The sequence below is a fragment of the Sprattus sprattus genome (assembly GCF_963457725.1).
Source record: "Sprattus sprattus genome assembly, chromosome: 19".
Taxonomy (NCBI): domain Eukaryota; kingdom Metazoa; phylum Chordata; class Actinopteri; order Clupeiformes; family Clupeidae; genus Sprattus; species Sprattus sprattus.
Window position 1 is genome coordinate 11,957,753 of NC_137917.1, and position 19,430 is coordinate 11,977,182.

The 19,430-nt window shown below is 42.3% G+C and overlaps 2 protein-coding genes across 2 annotated transcripts; both read left to right on the forward strand.

Annotated features, from left to right (window-relative positions):
* The first annotated feature begins 1,226 nt into the window (after positions 1–1,226).
* sacm1lb (SAC1 like phosphatidylinositide phosphatase b) lies at positions 1,227–13,363 on the forward strand. Its single transcript, XM_080857658.1, has 20 exons — positions 1,227–1,373; positions 2,512–2,609; positions 3,112–3,186; positions 4,019–4,146; positions 5,322–5,471; positions 5,626–5,685; positions 5,969–6,002; positions 6,995–7,096; positions 7,449–7,534; positions 7,974–8,060; positions 8,211–8,279; positions 8,423–8,502; positions 8,593–8,691; positions 8,892–9,030; positions 9,525–9,594; positions 9,701–9,773; positions 10,042–10,135; positions 10,272–10,364; positions 10,632–10,689; positions 10,903–13,363. The coding sequence occupies exons 1-20, from the start codon at positions 1,345–1,347 to the stop codon at positions 11,037–11,039; spliced, it is 1,761 nt and encodes a 586-aa protein (XP_080713784.1). The 5' UTR covers positions 1,227–1,344; the 3' UTR covers positions 11,040–13,363.
* A 1,119-nt stretch (positions 13,364–14,482) lies between these two features.
* LOC308381021 (small nuclear ribonucleoprotein Sm D1-like) lies at positions 14,483–16,497 on the forward strand. The gene is made up of 4 exons (XM_080858514.1): positions 14,483–14,586; positions 14,840–14,916; positions 15,061–15,252; positions 16,273–16,497. The coding sequence occupies exons 1-4, from the start codon at positions 14,573–14,575 to the stop codon at positions 16,347–16,349; spliced, it is 360 nt and encodes a 119-aa protein (XP_080714640.1). The 5' UTR covers positions 14,483–14,572; the 3' UTR covers positions 16,350–16,497.
* Positions 16,498–19,430: the final 2,933 nt, after the last annotated feature.

Below are 19,430 nucleotides of genomic sequence, written 5' to 3' on the forward strand. Positions count from 1 at the left end.
CCATCCATCCTGGATACCAAGTTATTCCATTAGAAGCTTCAAAACACAACGCAGGTTACACTAGCATGTATAAATATCCTGGCCATGGATGCATTAATCATTGCATCTGTCTTTCAAAGATGTCAGGTAAAAAACAAATGAGCATAAACACATCAGCGGAGGAGATGGTGGAAGAGGAAGAGACAGTGCAGGTGGAGGAGAAAGAGACAGTGCAGGTGGTGGAGGAGGAGATGGTGGAAGAAACAGTGAAGGAGATGGCTAGAACAAAAGGGATAAAAGTCCAGGAGTAGCCACCTACAAGACCTCTTTTGATAGTGAATGGACCTCTAAATGGCCATTTATTACTGTAGGAAGCACCAGCTCATAATACTGGTGCTCTGTCTGCCGCCAAGAGAACTCCTGTGCCCACCAAGGTGTGGGATGTCATAATTCTCTCTCTCTCTCTCTCTCTCTCTCTCTCTCTCTCTCTCTCTCTCTCTCTCTCTCTCTCTCTCTCATCTCTCTCAAATCGAATACTTTGTAATTGGTCGAATTGTCAGTGCCATGTGTCAAATCTTTTCTGCAAGTCTGATTATTATTATTATAATTATTATTAACAACAACAAAACACTAATAACAAGAGCAATCCGAGATTTCTGACCAGCAAGGAGGTACACAAATCCGGATCCAGATCCGGATCATCCTGAAATTTTAATGGGGTTGTCCCAGGACCAAGATCCACCTCTTGTGAAAATTTCAGAAAGATCCGAGAAATCTTGTCCACAGACAGACAGACAAACAGACAGACGGACAAATAAATTAACGGACCCGATCGCATAACCTCCTTGCTGGAGGTAATAATATGGGGAGGGGTCTGGTCTGTGGCCATACAGCAGGGGCGGAGCGGGTGGATACGGCGGGCCGGGGCGTGGTCGGGGGGAAATGTCACTCTTGCCTGTCTTCAAAACTTGAGAGCCCTGGTCATTCACATGTTCATACACGTTATTCATTTTGACAGGGGCAATGAAACTCAAAAATCTTCGAGCTAGCCAGGAGTCGAACCTAGAATCTTCTGATCCGTAGTCAGACGCGTTATCCATTGCGCCACTAGCCCGTTGCTACATTCTAAATGGGACTATTATTATAAACCAATCAATTGTCAGTTTGCAAACGAACTAACCAATCATTTCCTAGTGCATTTCATGGCTTTAGTCTATAATGTGTTTTATTTACCTTAACACGAGCAATGCATGTCAAACTTAGGATACATTTACCACTATAATAAGAAACGTTTAAGATACTTAAAAAAATCTTCCATACTTTTACATGTGACACGTCACTGGAGTTGTTAGTGCCGATGTAAAGATGGCGACTGCCTACGAGAGCTTCAATTTGTAAGTATCCAACGAGCTAATGTAGCGTAAATTGATTGATTAGCTCTCAGTTCGGACTTCTGCCCTCTTGATCATGTGTGTGAGGGTTATTATTTGCTTACAAGGTCTTTGAGAAGGGAATAGTCATTAAGATATTGTACAATATTGTTGTGTTCTTCTAATGCTGTCATTCAGTACTTGCCAGCTTGCTACCAGACTGCGACCAGCTAATGCTAGCTAGCTAGCTAATGTTATAAGAAACTCCGTGAGAGACCCTATGTAATAGGCAACTATGCTAAAGGTCATGCAAGCTGACCGGTCTGTTGATAGTCAGTATTTTATTTAATACAGTTGCTCGAAATAATCGTCTTTGTGTTTGAAGTTTAACGCCTAACAGTAACGTTAGTCTAGTTATGGTTAGTTAGCTCGCCAGTTAGCCAGGTAATGTTAACTGGTGAGCTAGCTTACTGTTATAGCACATTCATGTTACTGTCACCGGTAATGACAGCTATGTAGGATAACTAGCTGTATAGCTTCACGGTGTTGTAGCTAATGTGTTAAACCATAGATCTGACACCTCTTCATAGAAAGGACTAACTCCTCCAGCTCAGGCTAAATTAAACGAGTCCCTTGAGATGTACATGTAACGTTAAGTCATTTACTGTGTCTGTGAACCTCTCAGGCTGTAAAGTTTTGAAGGTCCCATACGTTGGAAAATCGGAATGTCGAATAACGTTGATATCCTATTCAAACATTCAATTTAGCCCCAGTAGCTGTCGTTCATATAGATTAAATAAGATGTAATACGTAGCCATTCAGAATCATGCTTCAATATGAAATCATCTTTCGTCTTCATCCCTCAATGAAATGAGTCCCAAAATGGTATTCCATTATTAGCGTTAACGTTACTTATTTACTTTGGCACTCTGTTATATCCAGCTATATTGCTTGAAAAGGATTAATCGGTTGTCTTTCAAAACGTTGTTAAATATTTTTTTTAAAGTAAACTCACATGTACATACATCTATGACTGGATCGTAAGGAAATATTTGGTATGCATATTCTGATATTTGTCCAGCAAACAGTAACCACAGTAATCTTATTAATAGCTGATGGCCCTCACTCAAAATAACGACACCTTTATGTTTTGTCTCTTAAGGCATACAACCCCTGAGAGATTCTTTATTGAGGCCTGTGATGATGGGGCCAATGACGTCCTTGCCATTGACAGGGTGTCAACAGAGATGACACTTACTGGTATGTGTGTGTGCGATGGGTGTCATTTATTCTGAAAGAGAGCTATGTGTTGAGAGTTATGTGTAAGTTTATAGCCTTAATAAGGTCCTTTGTTGGACAGGGAAGAGCCGTAAACCTCAGAATTTGCTATTGTGTTACCTGCCCAAGTTTCCTGTGAAAGTATTTGTAACAGGTGTTTGTGCCTCCAGCTGTTTCAATAAGCCATGTATTATGAATGAGAATAAGCCTAACATATTTGTTTAGGTGTACTCCTCTGAGGGTCAAAGTCCATTATATTTCAACTCACTTGTTTAAGCTGTATCATGCAATATTAATCATGCAGTGTTGTGTTTGTGCAAATAGTCTGATCCTGTTCAAAAGTGTTCAGACACTTTTTCTGAATGCATTATTATGTTGCTCCAGTTTCTTGCCAAGGTTTCATCCCTTCTACACCTCGAAGGTACCTTTTCAGGTGCTCTTTCCCATTTATCACCGTGACATTTTTTTGTTGATTATTTTTCAGTGAGGAAGGATATCCCACCTTCAGCAGTGACGCGACCAATATGTGGCATCATGGGAACGATCCGCTTGGTTGCAGGTATGCCCTCAGCCCTGTTGTGAGAGAAGGCCATATCCACAAGCCTCAACTTGGGCCATATTTTTTAGATCTTTTAGGGTCCAAACCTTTACTAAGGACCATTAAGGATCAAAATCGGTCCAGTATTGAGTTAGGATGCTAAAACCTGCCAGCTATTTACAGTTACCAGATGTATATGGCATTGTGTTTAAGACATAGCATTCTGCTATATTAAAAATACGCCTACAGCAGTGTTGCACTGATATTAAATAGTCTACTGTGAACTGGGAGACTGTTATTGAGCAGATGGAGCAAGACAGCCCTAATGTGTCATGAAGACTTCTACTGAATGTTGCTATTCACTGAATTAAAACTTCGCCAATTGGAATAAAGGTTGAAAATAAGGGTGTAATTAAAATCTGAGGCTACACTTATAAATTTTCATTCAACACATTTTTATATGAATCTTAAGCTAACACTTTGCAACAGTTTGACACTTTTTGAGGTATGCTTTTATGAGCAACTACTTTTGGTATCCTTATCAAATAGATGTTGATGGAACTTGGTCATGTGACCGATCACTTGTCGTTCCCAGAAGCTGTCCATGCTAGGCACTATGTCGTTTTGTTGTTCTGGTTGGAAAACTCAACACCTTCGCAGCACAACACCAATCCTCTCCAATACCAGCAAAAGACATGGCAAAAAAAACCATTTCTTATGTTAGCAAGCTTGTATCAATGCCAGTCGATTGTTGCTTAATTTTTGTGCTTTATTCCATGTTACTATATTGGTTGTGATTTTCAATAATCCAACAGTTCCCTCTTTGTGATGTCTGAACCTCTTTCCTCTTCAGGCATGTACCTCATTGTGATCACAAAGAAGCGAAAGGTGGGAGATCTGCTGGGTCACTTGGTGTGGAAGGCTGTGGAATTTGATGTCATCTCCTACAAAAAGACAGTCCTTCACCTCACTGATACTCAGGTGGGTGGTTCTTCTAAAAAGCTGCTAATGTGTTTGATAAAGTGTGTGTGTGTGTGTGTGTGTGGGTGTGTGTGTGTGTGTGTGTGGCAACAGTCATACTCCAGTGTGTGTGTGGTTGGAAGGGTTGGACTCAGGATGCTTGAACTGAGATGAGTGGTAGTGCTTCTCTTTTCTTTATAAACCCAAACACAAATTATGCTGGTTTCATGCTTAGTTTTTTTTTTATACATTCTCTATGCTTGCTGCTGTCTACCTTGTTCAGGTGTACTCCTCTGAGGGTCAAAGTCCATTATATTTCAACTCAGAGTGACATGCTTTGACAAGTGTTTTGCTGTTCGGTGACTGTTTCGAGCAAAATTCAGAAACTATGAAAGGTCTGCCGTTACATGTCACGTGGTAGAATATAAAACCACTTTTATTCCCACAATTTGTATTTATGTTGGCACTGTCCCCTTGGCAACAGTCATACTCCAGTGCAGTACAGTGCTTAGAACCTCTGCCTGTCAAGAGCAGAAGAGACGGACAGCCCTTGGCTCACAGTTACACACAGACATTGCAGTGAAACGTGGACATACCAAACAGCAATCCTCTCTGGAGACACAGATGTTTCTGTGTGCCTAACCTCCCCCTTCTAAACATTCCTCGTCAGCCATAATGACAGGCCTCAGTCAGACACTCTCAGTTCGGCCCCTTGTTTTGCTGGAGGAACGTGGAGTATTTGGGAGGTTGCCATAGCTTTAGCAGCAGGTTTACACTCTCTGTGTGTCTCTTTGTAATACAGATATGGTCACATGGTCCTCTTGTCAAAATGCAAATATTAATTCATTCCAACGAGTAGAGTACATATATTACTGTAAGCATATATAGAATACTTAATATTAGTTTACTATATTAGTAAACTACTAAGTATATAGAAGTTAAGGCACTCCAGTTACCTAGTGAGTCTAAGGACAGTAGTGTGCACTTTCATTCTAATGAAAAGTCCATGCCCTTGTCCCCACAGTACAATGCAGTCAGGGACAATTACACTGACGGAGGTTATCTCTGCTGAATAGCTCAAATTGGAATCTACCTATTAGCATTGGTTTGTTCTCAGAAACCTTGCACAGTGTGACTGGTACATAAATCATGCATTTAAGTGATTTTCTTTTTCTTCTTTCTTGTTCGGCTCTTAGATGCAGGACAACAAGACCTTCCTCTCCATGATCAACAGTGTGCTGAACACAGACGGTTTTTACTTCGCCACAGACTATGACCTTACCCACTCTTTGCAGCGCCTGGCTAACACCAGCCCTGAGTTTCAGGAGATGACACTGCTGGAGAGGGTGAGAGACACACACACACACACACACACACACACACACACACACACACACACACACACACACACACAGACAAACACTCTATTCAGCTGTGAGTAAAAGCTTGGACACTGTAATGTAGAAGTGGCATCCAGTCACGTCAGTCTTTGGTTTTTAGGCGGACCAGAGGTTTGTGTGGAATGGACATCTGCTGAGAGATTTCATGGCCCAGCCTGAGGTGAGAGGGAAACCCCCATCATTCCCTGTTACCAACCGATGTGTCCATCAGTGGTCTGATGTATTTTGCACAGGCATACGTGTTCTGCATACATTAACTTAGATTTCAGTTGTATATGGACTCACATTTGACAAAGAGAAAGAGAAAGAGAAAGTAATGTGCTGTTAGTGTATTATCATAAATACTGCTCATGAGTCATGTCAGAGTAAGAAAGTAATGTGCTGTTAGTGTGGTATCACAAACAATGCTCATGCTTTCTCCTGGTGTGGTGTTCTTTCCACAGCTGCACAAGTTTGCCTACCCTGTGGTACATGGCTGTATCCTTCAGTATTGGCAGATCAATTCGTTTCAATGGTGGAAAACTTTTCTGTGGTTTTATTTTATTCATACAGCTACATTAGACTTGATACCCAAAAGTGAGACATTTTGCACAAGATAACTCACTTAGCTAATAGAGACTATGTAATGTGGCCTTCTAGACACTAGGGGGAGGCAGAGATCCATATCACTTCTCCTCTGGATTCTTGCACTATAGTCTGAGAGCTACTCTGTTCAACCAAACAGCTTTTTTAGTTTTGTCACTTCTTTAGTTTGGTTCTTTAGCTTTGTTGCCGTCTACTCGTTAAACAGACACTTGAGTGATCTTGTATAAAGAGAAATGTAGAAAAACCACCTCTAACCTCACACGGTTTCGCGGTGCAGCATTTATCATAATCATGTACTTAGAATCCAGCACTGGTATCATCGTTGTTATTTCGCTTATTGAAATTCATCAATTTGGGTGTTATATCAGCGTGCTGTGCATTATCATGCATTATCTGTTATTTCTGCTGTCCTCTTTTGCTCTTCTTTGTTTGTCATCCCCCTTGGTGCTTTCTGACAGAGTTATGGCATTGAGCCACTAGTTTATTAAGGCTTTTAGAAGAGTTAATTTTAGCTTTATGACAGGAGATTGCACTTAATCTGTGTGTAGCTCCTTATCAGTGAATAAATAGCTTATTTTATTGGGGGAATAAGTTGGCTTGATGTTAAAAGATATGATTTGCGTTGGCAAGAAGCTGTATGATGTTGACGATTAAATATTTCTGCTGCTGCCGAGTGCTCTGTCATGGTCATCTGTTTTTGTGAGTGGGTTGTTGAGTTGGTCAGCGTCATGCATGAAGAGAGTATTGTTGTATTTGTAGTTGCTCTGTCGATTCCATAAATTGATGAGCCATGTCTTGACCTGCACTCAAGCCCTCTTGGTATAAATGCTACCTGGAGGTTTCTGTCATGTCTGTGGAGGGTCCTTAACCCACTCCATCACAAGACATCACTATGCACTCCTGCTGCATCAACGGCAAGATCTTCGGATGGAACATCATCTCCAGGAGGAGCTGTTTCCGAGCTGGAGTGCGGTATTACGTGCGAGGTGATTGGTACATGATTAACTTTTTCTGCATGTTATGTCTTACGGCTCAACATTTCAGAGCATAAAAAAAAGAAACTGTCAAGTAATGTCTACACACAGTTTACTCGTAGAAATAAGGAACTCCCCAGGGGACACATAAGTGGATTAAAGGTTGATATCACACACACACGTAGACAGAAAGGAAGGAAGAGAGACTCCCTGAGTAAGAGATTGTCTTTCTTGGGCTCTTCAAGGGCTTTGAAAAAAGATTCAAAAAATACTTTGGGCAGGACATAAGAAAGACTAACAACACAGTGCCACAATCACTAACTTTGGTCTTTTTTCTGACATTTTTGACATCTCCCTCGCTCAGGCATTGACTCTGAAGGCCATGCTGCCAACTTTGTGGAAACGGAGCAGATCATCCAGTACAGCGGTTCAAAAGCATCGTTTGTGCAGGTGAGAGATGGAGATGTGGAGTTTATTATTGCTTAAGAGGCATATCAGAATCCCTTGTGTTGGTGACACTCAGCATAATCCTATCACAGCGCCAATCTTCTCTTTTGCAGAACTGATTACATGCCTAGGCTGAACACATACACATTCAAATAGCCTTAAAGCTGCAGCTTCCAGGCTGTAAGGAATGCTTTTTACTTCTCGCTGTTGCCATGAGATGATGTATTTAGACTTTTGGGGTTGAATAAGAGTTTCACCTCTGATTATGCTGGCCTTGCGGTTTATCGGGTAGTAGTAGGGTAGTAGTGTGAATTGCTCCCTTATTTGGTCAGTTATGTAATCACTTGAAGAAAGCATGTAGATCCCAAGATAAATCACAACTTCCTTGTATTTGGGAATTATTTTAACTTGATTGGTTTGTCTTCCCTTCTCTTCTCCACAGACCCGAGGATCCATCCCCTTTTACTGGTCCCAGAGGCCAAACCTCAAGTATAAGCCCAAACCCCAAATCAGCAAAAATACCAACCATGTAAGACAACAGCCCTTATGTGTTCCTGGTCATTTTTAGCCCAATGTAGCATATCATGGTCATGAAACCTTGTCTGCACCTATGATATGTAGGAGAGAAGCGCTATAAGTAATGATCCTGTGTTCTCCTCCTTCTCCCGTCTGCTCTCAGCTTGACGGCTTCCAAAGGCATTGTGACTCTCAGGTCATCACATATGGGAAACAAGTTCTTTTAAACTTGGTACGTTTTATTTTTTTAATTACATTCTTGCTGTATTCTGTAATCTTTGGCAAACTATTCTACTTGAATTAGTCTATTCTTGTCATTTATCAAGAGGAAACCTTCCATCAAACCTGATTCATGTGCTTTCCGTCCTGTTCTAGATCAATCAGAAGGGTTCAGAAAAACCCCTGGAACTTGCCTTTGCCAAGATGGTGTCCAGTTTAGGGAATGGCATGGTGAAGTGAGTGAACCTATGGATTCTGCTGTGAAACTGGTGACGCTTGCTGATCCTAGCCTCACTTGTTGACTGCACCGTTTGTCTCCCCTGTAGGTATATAGCGTTTGATTTCCATAAAGAGTGCAGTCGGATGAGGTGGCATCGCCTGCAGATTTTGGTGGACATGGTGGCTGAGATCCAAGAAGAGTTTGGGTATGTGTTTGATGTTTGTGCCAAACACTTTTTTTGTAAGAAAAAGGCACAGAATTTACCAGTAAAATTTGCCTCTAAAGGAAATGAGGTCTGGAAAGGAGGAGTCTCTGATTTAGATTTTGCAAAATGTTGTTTACATTTGGGCTCAAGTCAAGTGCATTTAGTGAGGAACTTGCTAATCTATGATGTCACTTCCACAGCTACTTCCTGGTGGATGCGGATGGCTCTGTGCTTGTTCAGCAGGATGGAACGTTCCGGAGCAACTGTATGGACTGCCTGGACCGCACCAACGTGGTGCAGAGCCTCCTGGCCCGACGCTCCCTACAGTCGCAGCTACAGGTGACCCTCCAGCTCAGTCTCCTCGCTCTCAGCTTCACTTCCTGTCCAGCTCTCTTTACAGCTGGTGCCTGTTGGACAGGGCCCCTTAAGCATAACTGTTGCCTGTTGGAGTTGCTTTACCTTTGTCACATGACAAACACAGTAGCATTTTGCAGTAAAAAAAGCAGACGACTTAACAATCCAAGGAAAAATAAAGCCGATGTTTACCTGCTCAGTTTATTTTTACTGGGAATGTGCAGACAGTTGCGTAACTGTGATAACAGTAAGGCACGCCAGACCTGGCAATACTTTGTGTGGGTGTTTGGCAGAGTCAGGACTATGGACTTTGAGGATCGGCTGCTTTCAAATGTGATGTTTATCAGAGTTGTGGCTGTAAAAGAGGCTTAAGATAAAGCCATTCAAGGAGCAGTAAATGATTCGTGGGGTGGGGGATTGTGTTTGTGTGTGTGGTACTGTACTGTACAGTACTGACCAACTCCTATGGTCTTATGTAGAGAATGGGTGTCCTTCATGTGGGGCAGAGGATCGAGGAGCAGGCAGACTTTGAGAAGATCTACAAGAACGGTGAGAGAACACTAATCTCTCATGCCAAGACAATTCAGCCCCTCAGTCAGTATTTCTATTTGTTTCGAGGTCACTTATGTGCTCCCTACCTCTCCCTTTCTTTCAGCATGGGCAGATAATGCCAACGCATGTGCCAAACAGTATGCTGGCACGGGGGCGCTGAAGACAGATTTCACACGGTGAGGGCATCTCTGCTCCACACAGCAGCATATCCCACCACCGCTAGACCTAACGGAAAACTCCAGAGAGCTTCTTATTAGTGCTTCCTAATCAGTCCCTGTGTGCGCGCCTGTGTGCTTTTTCATGTGTGTGTTCATGATTGGATTAATATGTGATGGATAAGATAAGGAATGCGTGATAACCCAAGTGATAACTGCTTTGTGGCTGAGTGTGTTGCAGTTAATCATCTCTGCCTCTAACCCCCCCGAACCCCCTTCTTGTCTACAGGACAGGAAGGAGGACCCATGTGGGCCTCCTGATGGATGGCTGGAACTCCATGATCAGATACTACAAGAACAACTTCTCTGACGGATTTAGACAGGTCAGCATAGTGATGGAATCCGTATAGTAGGCATGGAGTCGATCAGCCACGATTGCCTATTTGTGTATGTGAACAACAGTGTGACCTTTGTTTTATCCTTAAAATGTGCTCTGCTTTATTGTTGTCTCTCTGTCAGGACTCCATTGATCTATTCTTAGGTAATTATTCAGTGGACGAGGTGGACATGAGCACACCGCTTCATGAACCCAAAGACTGGAAGTTCCTCACGGTAAGAGTTAGGTGGGAAGATGAAACAGCAAAGGCATATAGTAGGAGTATTAATGGGCCCTGAGGAAGTCAGTGTTCATGTAGAGGATGGGTTTTAGGAGTTAGTTGTGTTGTGTTGTGTTATCATATTCCAGACCCTAGCCGTAGAGTTCATGTGTTTTATTACCTAGGGAGGATCAAGGGCTGTGGGTCCAGTACAAAGTTTTTGAACTGTTGCATTTTTGAAGTTACATTTCCAGACCTGGCAAACTTTGTTTTTGTGTTTCAGTTGCCCATTATCATGGTGGTGGCCTTCTCTATGTGCATCATATGCCTTCTTATGGCTGGTAAGAATACATCTGACTTTAAGATCATAAGTTTCCTCACATATTGATTTCAGTGCCGGTATATCTTTAAAGCCTCAATGCAGCTTGTGTTATGCTGCAGGAGTATTTTTCCTGTATTGTAACAAGCGGTGTGGTTGACAGCAAAGTTAAAACCCGCTTAACCCCTTAACGTCAGGTCTGTTGAATGACTGCATGATGACGCTTGATTGACAGGTGACACATGGACGGAGACGCTGGCGTACGTGCTGTTCTGGGGTACAGCCAGTGTGGTGACGGCCGGCGTCATCCTTTTTAACGGCCGCGACTTTGTGGATGCGCCCAAGCTGGTGCAGAAGGAGAAGCTGGACTGAATGTGCGCGTGTGGAAAGCAGCTGGGTCCCACCGACACCCTCAACTCTTCATCGGCCTCCTCCTTTTCCACCGGACCCTCCTCCTTCCCTCGCCTTCGGGAGGCCAGGAGTCTGTACTGAGCAGCAGACAGGTGGAAGGGTTAAGAAGGGGAAGAGAGGAGAGGAGGAGGAAGACGGAGGTTTGGGGGCAGAGGGCCGGGGTGGGACTGGATTAGACGGTGAAGAGTCGTGCTTGTGTCAGATAAGAGACTGGCCGAGAGGGCGACCTCACCGTGGCTGCTGTCCACACGTATCAGGATATTACATGGACGCATGCACACACACATTTATTCACACACACACACACACACACACACACACACACACACACACACTTACTCACTTACTCACTTAAACACACGGTGCTGTATAGTGGGGGGAGCAAGTATGAGGAGCGCTTTACAGCATCCAGCCACTGCAACTTCATTGAGATCATGGGTCTTTTCACTCTCTTCTTTCCTCTCTCTTTCTCACTGTCTCTTCCTCCTCCTCCTCCTCCTGTATCTCTCATTTTTTCACTGCCCGTCTCTCTCTGTCTCTCTCTGCCTCCCTCTTTTCTCCACTCATCTGGCTGACATCACGAGGCCGATCCGGCCCCTGGTCTCCTCATCGCTGGAGCTTTTTACCCATAATGCAGTTGCGCTGACGACACTCTCCTGCACCCCACCTACAAACTTTGATGCCGGATCTTCACATGCTGGCCTCTCCTCACACAGGGTTCTGCCAAATCTGTGGCTGAGAGAGTGGGCGAGGAGTCTCCCTCCACCAGGGGCGAGTCTTCTTTTCTAAAGTCCATTGTTCATCAAGCCACGGCCAGTGGCTGCATCTCACAGTGTTTAAAAGGGTTGTAGGCTTTCAGCTGTGACTCAGCGTCATTAAGGAACAGGATTTTATCTCAGCTGAATATGTACAGTATTGTATTTTGCCTTGATTTTGACATGACTTTTGCCTTGAGTTTGGAGTCTTCGTCATGTGAAATGTTCTCTGAGCTGTAACTGTTAAATGAACAGCAGACTGTGAAGGGAAAGTTAGCTTTAGAAAGGGGCAATCTGAAGTAAGTCCATCAGAACTTGGGGGACCGATGGTTGAGTGTCCTATGGGAGAGAGTCTCTGGTCACTGTACCGCTTGCCTGAGACAGACTTGCAGGAGGAAAAAGACAGAAAAGTGTGGGAATGAGGCCCATGACTGACCCGTGCCACATCTGTTGTCTCACCCTGCCTACATCGTTCTCATTTATTCCTCTTTCATCCTCATGTTTTTGCCTCCTTTGTTCTTTTTCTGTTAGCTTTCCATCTCCTCTGTCTCCCTCTCCTCTCCTCTCCTCTTGTGTGCTGTTATTCCTGTGTCTCTGGTACCCCTGCTTCAGCCTTGTAGTGGTCTAGCTGCCTTAAGCTTGGGATGGGAGAGGGAGTGGGGAGGGGTTGTCCTTGTGTGCACTTTTGAGATGAAGGTGTACACGGTGTCCATCACGGCACAGCAGGAAGCAGGACATTTCCCCTCTTGAAATTCTTCTCATGGGACAGTGCATCTGAAATAAGGAGGAAACCATTAGTGTTGATACACATGAGGTGACATCTTCCATTCTAGTCAAAATAGGTTTGTTGCTAAATATGGTCCCATATCTTAATCGTATTCAGCGCTCTCCCTAATGACAGCCTCAAAGGAAACATATCTATGGATATATTTACTCTCTCTTCTATTTGAAAACGGCATGTACGAATCAGACCATCATGTACATTAGAGTAACAGTCCTCAATCTGTTCTTCAGCTCTCTTATTTATGTCAAAATGTCCATGTTTAATCTCTCATCATCACTTGGTCACCATTCTTGAATTTTATCCATTATGCCACAATTGTGTCCAGGACACAGAATAACATAATGTTTTAGCTGGTAAGAGGCTTTTGCTTGTGCCCTTCTGATAATGTACTGTACATGTGTTTTTTGGAGGAGTGTTGACTGTATGCTTGCCAGTAGACACCATTGTTATAAACTTTGCCAAATCAAGCCTGCTGGGACTTGCACCACCATAGTTTAAGATGCAGTGTGTAGAGGAATAAAGGACACTCGTTGTGGCAGATGTTTGTTAGTGGCTTTGACCTAATCGCCTCTGCATTCTGTTTCTTCTGTAGGCCTCACTATGGGGAAACAGCAGGCTTTTAAATGTATATGCATCCCCCCCTGCTTTTAAATTATTATCAGTTTTCAATTATCATGGCATCTGCTGATAAGTTGTTTGGGAAATTATTTGGGATGTTTCTTTTGTAATAAATATTTTGATCCGTGGGAATTTGTAATGTCAATATTATATTTCAAGACAGAGGTCTGTCGAGGAGGTTTGTAATAAAAGGTGACACATTTTTTCCATTAGACCAGGTGATCAGCACTGCTCTGACTGAACTGACCAATCTTCATGGGAAATCTTTAAACTAAAGGAGGCTTTAACACTTGTGTGCCATAATCTCCTGTTTCAATTTCACAATCTGTTTGCCATGTGGGGTGGAAGGATTTGGATGAAGTACATTGTAAATACATGCACTGGCTAAAACGTGCCATGGGCCTTCGCTTGTATTCTCTGAAGACATTCCTGACAGAAATTCCGTTGCAGCAGTTTGGCTTTGGATTTTGTGTTGGAAGAGAAAAACAGGCTTAAAGTGCCACACCAGATTATCTAGAATGAGTACACAAACAAGAGGAAGTGTACCCTATGGTCTCACACACACACACACACTCTTTTACTCTCTCTCTCTCTCATACACACACACACACACACACTAGAAGCAGCTGGGGGCTGTCCAATTAGAAAGATTTACTCTTCATGGTTTTGATGCTCAGACAATGACAGAGGGGAGTTCTCTGCACATAATGACCTGCAAGTTGTACATCTGTACTGTTCTCACTTTGTACTATTAAAGTGACCAAGGACCTCTTGGGAACCTCATCATGCATAAGCATGCTATCAGCTATTACTGAACTAGACTGGAAGATTTGTGGCATTAATGAACAGTGGGTGTTTCGTCTTCCCTGATACAGTCCATAAAAAGGCTTCTCATACCGATAAGCCTCATGGTTATTGCTTGATTATGACAATTAATTTCCTTTTGCACAGTGATTAGTAGATACCATTATGGTAGTATTTATCTTATTCAATTTATAGTTATTACTTATTTATACAATTACATTGGAAAGAAAACACAAGTGTTTTAGAATGACAATGTTTGCGGTGTAAGATACAGAAGAGCACGTTAATGTTTACCCTTCTGTACGCGGAGAGCTGTAGGACAAGGTGGAAGGAAAGATCAGCCTTGGTCCTCCAATAGAGACTACTTCACGAGATGGCGCTCTTTCAGGCAATGGTGTCTTTTGCTGCATTTCCGGTGTGTGTGGCTGATTTGAATCAAATGTGTTGAAGTCAATGCTGGATGTGCACAGTTCTCTGTGATCCAGTATAATTTTTATTAAACCGGCGGAGGATTTTTGGAATCTACTGCCACCATGAAACTTGTTCGGTAACGTTAACGTTACAATGTCTCACTATGTGTGCCTTGTGGTAATTCCTAGTAGCATAGCCATCGTAACAATGTTTCTAACGTTAGTATGTGAAGGCCTATCACCGAAAATACTTTCTCAGTAGCCTACATGACCTGTCGTAATTATTTCAGAGCCGTTCTGTTTTGATTAAAAGAACATAAGATGCAATAGAATGACGAATGCACGAAGGCATTTCTTATCAACCCATCCCCATCTCCCCGTTTTCTTCAGATTTCTCATGAAACTGAGTCACGAGACTGTAACTATTGAATTGAAGAATGGTACACAGGTGCACGGAACCATCACAGGTTAGTGTGGCCCTACGCATTTACAGGAGAGCTGTTTCCTCATCATGTGCAGTTTGTTGTAGAGAAATAAACTACATAGGCCTACTACTAGGGTCAAATGGTTGAATAAAACACCCAACTCTGTTTATGCCTCTCTGCGAATAGGCGTTGACGTGTCCATGAACACACACCTGAAAGCTGTGAAAATGACGCTGAAGAACAGAGAGCCAGTGCAGCTGGAGACTCTGAGTATCCGTGGCAACAACATCCGCTACTTCATCCTGCCCGACAGCCTGCCACTGGACACACTACTGGTGGACATTGAGCCAAAAGTCAAGTCCAAGAAGAGAGAAGCGGGTAAGTCACATTAGGGATGCACAAGCACTGATAGAGATGTTCTTCTTGAGTTAAGAGTGGCTATGTGAAGAAAAGGCTGGTTGGTCAGCAGGAAATTACCGAACATCTGTCCTTTTAAAGGGTCTGATCATAAAACGAGCAGTTCTGAGGTGGTGTAATGGATACCTAAGCATCCTGTAGTTGTAGACATAGTACAACCCCCATAAGAAGTTATTTGGCCAACGGTTTAAAAAAAAAAATCTTCAGGAACCTTTTGAAAGTCTGTGTTTTGCTAGCCGTGCCTTTGTGGAACATTTGTATGAAGGACCCTTGAGCAGGACTAACTGTAGATCTACATTTAAATCGGTCTCCTTCGTATGTGTAAAAAACACCCTGCTTTAGTTGGCTGGTGTATGTGAAAAATAGCTTGTACACAGACAGCTTAGAATCCTTGGTTCTGATAATGCTACTGCTGCAGTGAAGTGACCTGCAATGCACTGAACCTGCAGCCATTTTAACCAGAGCTTGCCAGCAAATGTGTCCTGCTCTTTAATTGTTTACTTGTGGTGAGAGGTTGACCCCGTCTGCCTTGGATAAATCAGTTGCAGATTTGCAGTGAAATCTCCGAACAGCATGACTTCAAGCCCTGGGGGACTTGAATACTGCTTGAACTGTATTTTGTTGCTGCAGCTGGGAAATCTCAATATCCATGTGACGAAGTTTGTACTTGGTGGAGTGAATCACGCCACTGAACCCTGAGAGCAATGCACGTTGCATGCATATCATTAAATGAGCGTGTGTGTGTGTGTGGTTGCTTGTGTTAGCCAGTACTTTATTTTACATTGCAAGCCAAAAGAAGCACTGACACACACTAGAACACACTTTGTATTAATGCTGATTTGTTTTGGAGGGAAACTGAAATGTGTTCACTAAAGTCATTGCATTTCATTCATTTGTTCTTCCTGTTTTTGCCTTTCCATTTCTCTGACTCTCCCAACTAATGGCACACACACACACACACACCACCTTTCTCTTTTTCAGTGGCTGCACGTGGTCGAGGCAGGGGTAGAGGTCGAGGACGAGGGAGAGGAAGAGGACGAGGAGGACCCAGGCGATGAAGAGCCTTCCCTCTATAACTCTCCTAAACAAGAGAATTTACTTTTCTTGTGTTGGGAAAGTATGGGTGACATTTTAATTTCAGGTTTCAGATTGAGGTTTCACAGCAAAGACAGCTGGATGTTTTTGTATTTGTGTTGGTATGTTGTTTGCTTGGAAGATTAAATCTTCAGTACTTTTCTGAATCTGTATTTTATGACTCATATTAATAAGGGGACAGCCTTTTATTTGTAGTGTTATTTACGTTACACTAACAGAATACAACTCAGGGATTAAAGCATTCCGGCACCGTGCCGGATTTCCGGCGTGTGGCGTTTGGCTGCGGAAAAAAAGTCTAATATAATTATATATAGGCCTATATATATTTTTTTTTAACACACGTCTCGATATCATCACCATTACTTTCGAGTTTATGAGTTCGTCTGCCAATGATATGAAAGGAGCACAACTTTCAGGCGCTCAAAATAACATTATTAGCCAATCAGAAGTAGATTGGGGCGGGTCTTGTGAAAATGTGCTTTCAGCACCGGCTTTTCTATATGGCTCTGCCTTATGCTACGTAGAGACAAACGTAGAGATACTGTCACACCGAAGCAGAGTAAATTCAAGAATCCTTGGGATGATGCCCTCCTAGTTGATAAAGGATTGAAAAATACATGGCGCTGGGCATGGATAGAAGAGATGGGGAAGGACGGTAAGCCTTTTGGTAGCCGGTGTAAGAAGTTAAGAGAAGCAGGTGCTCTCTTGAGCTCAAGAAAGCTTCTGTATGCAACTAGCGGGGGAAAAGTGCTTCCAGTGCTTCCACTTCATCACCCGCTCATAGAGCAGTTCGCGCTATCCAACACACAACGCTTTTACAACCACATCTGATGTACCAGCATCAATAACTGACCGTTAATGTGCCCTGAAATACGCTTGTGTACGTTCATCGCAGAACACAATCTGCCTTCCAGGCTCGCCCAACCCCTGTTGAATTTATGCCAAAATATCGCTGAAGTCAAAATTGCTTTGAATAAACTGTCAATATCCAATCAGCATGCCAGCTATTTTAACACATGGCATAACACCAGAGTCCAAAAGACGTATTTCGGAAAAGCTAAAAAACGGCATGTTTTTCTTAAATGTCGACAAATTCACCAACAACAACATAGACAATGTCCTCGTTCGTTTTTTGGATGAAGATGACAATGCATTCAAAACGTAACACTTGCCAGGCAGGAACATGAATATAGCCAATGCCTCAGCACTTACTGCTAGAATAAAATATGTACATTTTAATTTACGATTATTTCTTTTGAACAAAGTAATTATGGAACTGTTGCAATATAAATCCACAGTATTATCTACACTGTTGCACTTCAACGGTTTAAAAAGTGGATCACTGTCCTTTTTCATAGATCCTCAATGAAATGGTTGCAAATCAAATCTTCTTCCACTGACTGAATTTCACATACCCTTATAACATGTCACCTTATGATTGTAGGTCATCTTGAAATCTTCCAAGGACAAAGCTTAGCAGCAAAACTTGATATCAAGAGAAATCGTAAATGCTACATGTGTTAGTACCATATTGTAGTGAGGTGGAGTACTATTGCTGACCTTCTTGGGATTGCAGTTTCAAAAGTCCCACCATAATCTGCCATCATTCATTTCTAAATGTTTTTTTTTTTTTTTTTGACCCTGTAAATGTGTGCACCACCGGACCACACACCCCCTCGTACTCAACCACATTAAAAAAAAGTTCAGGCACAGGATTTTTTTTTGCTTTAAACCCTGACAACTGGTGGAAAGCACTTACACACTCATACAAAAGTATGAAAGTTATTTCTACTAAAAGCCTTTAATTTCATACAGATATTAAAAATATACACATCTACACACACGCTCTTAAGCTAGGAGATTGCCTTAAAATGCAGCTCTTTTAAAACAAGGCTGAGACAAGACAGAATCCTTATAAATGCCATTACCAATTTGGTACTTTGGTTGTACAAACTGGGCACAGATATTCCATCTTATGTTAATGGTTTGATCCACAAACTTTAATATGGTCCTTCATAGTAACAGTTTACCCAATGGCATACTGGGAAACTTTTCTTTTTTCCTGAATCCAGTTTTTGGAGAAGATTAGTAGTATGAACACCTCCGCCCCATAGAGCTTTTAGGGATTTCCAGGTTGAATGTTTCAGGAGCCTGTACACACCTCCAGAACTAGCACTGCAGTACAAAATAACTCAGAATTGATTCTGTTTGGCACAGATAGACTTAGGGAAATAAAGCTAGCTTTTAACCTAAGGGCCCAGATTCATACAGTCTTTCCCAAGGTGAATGTGTCTTGGGATAGCTGGGATAGCTTCTCACAAGGTCATATGGAACTTGAATGATGGGAAGGTTGGTAAGCACTTCTCTTGTGATCAATATTGTCACTGGATGGCCTGCAATACACTTTACCTGGGTTTTTATATCTTTGGCCCTTGATTCTTTCAGTGCAAATAACCAGGATTAGCATCTTGGAAAAGCAAATCTTGTTTGGTGCCTATTTATACACTTGGCACACAAGTTGGCATATATTCCAAAGTAGCATATTTGTTACTTCATATTGTTCATGGTTTCAATTCAGATAAGCAAAACTTAGATATAAAACTATACAAATCTTAAGCTATTACACGATTTGGCAAACTACAACCCACAATTTGGAGACGTATAAATCTATGTACAAAGACTTTACATTTTTTCAACAACACCAACATGTTCAGGTATGCTGTTCACTTTCAAAATAAATGTTCACAGTATTCCTCTAGCAGTTGTCAGTACCAAATATAATGTCCATTTTAACAGTCTGTTTTCTGGCGCAGAAAATGACAGTAGCCGGTGTTCCTAATAGTTATCCCTCTGATGCACAAACTGCAAACCTCTCTTGAAGGCTAAACACTTAGAACCCTTACACAAATATGTAACCTAAAATTAATGCTGATGTTGGTACAAGTGTCTCCTCGCTTTCAATTGACATTGCATACACTATTGAAATATTAAAGATTTTGTAGGTGATGTTGGCATTTCCATCTAACCTCTGCCAGATGTAGCCA

What these genes read in the sequence shown, in the direction of transcription:
- sacm1lb (XM_080857658.1), top strand. Translation starts at nt 1,345, where the DNA reads ATGGCGACTGCCTACGAGAGCTTCAATTT. An exon ending in GCCTACGAGAGCTTCAATTT is followed by an intron (nt 1,374 to 2,511) that starts GTAAGTATCCAA and finishes TTGTCTCTTAAG; the next exon opens with GCATACAACCCCTGAGAGAT. An exon ending in AGATGACACTGCTGGAGAGG is followed by an intron (nt 5,472 to 5,625) that starts GTGAGAGACACA and finishes TTTGGTTTTTAG; the next exon opens with GCGGACCAGAGGTTTGTGTG.
- LOC308381021 (XM_080858514.1), top strand. An exon ending in GGTGCACGGAACCATCACAG is followed by an intron (nt 14,917 to 15,060) that starts GTTAGTGTGGCC and finishes CTCTGCGAATAG; the next exon opens with GCGTTGACGTGTCCATGAAC. An exon ending in GTCCAAGAAGAGAGAAGCGG is followed by an intron (nt 15,253 to 16,272) that starts GTAAGTCACATT and finishes TCTCTTTTTCAG; the next exon opens with TGGCTGCACGTGGTCGAGGC.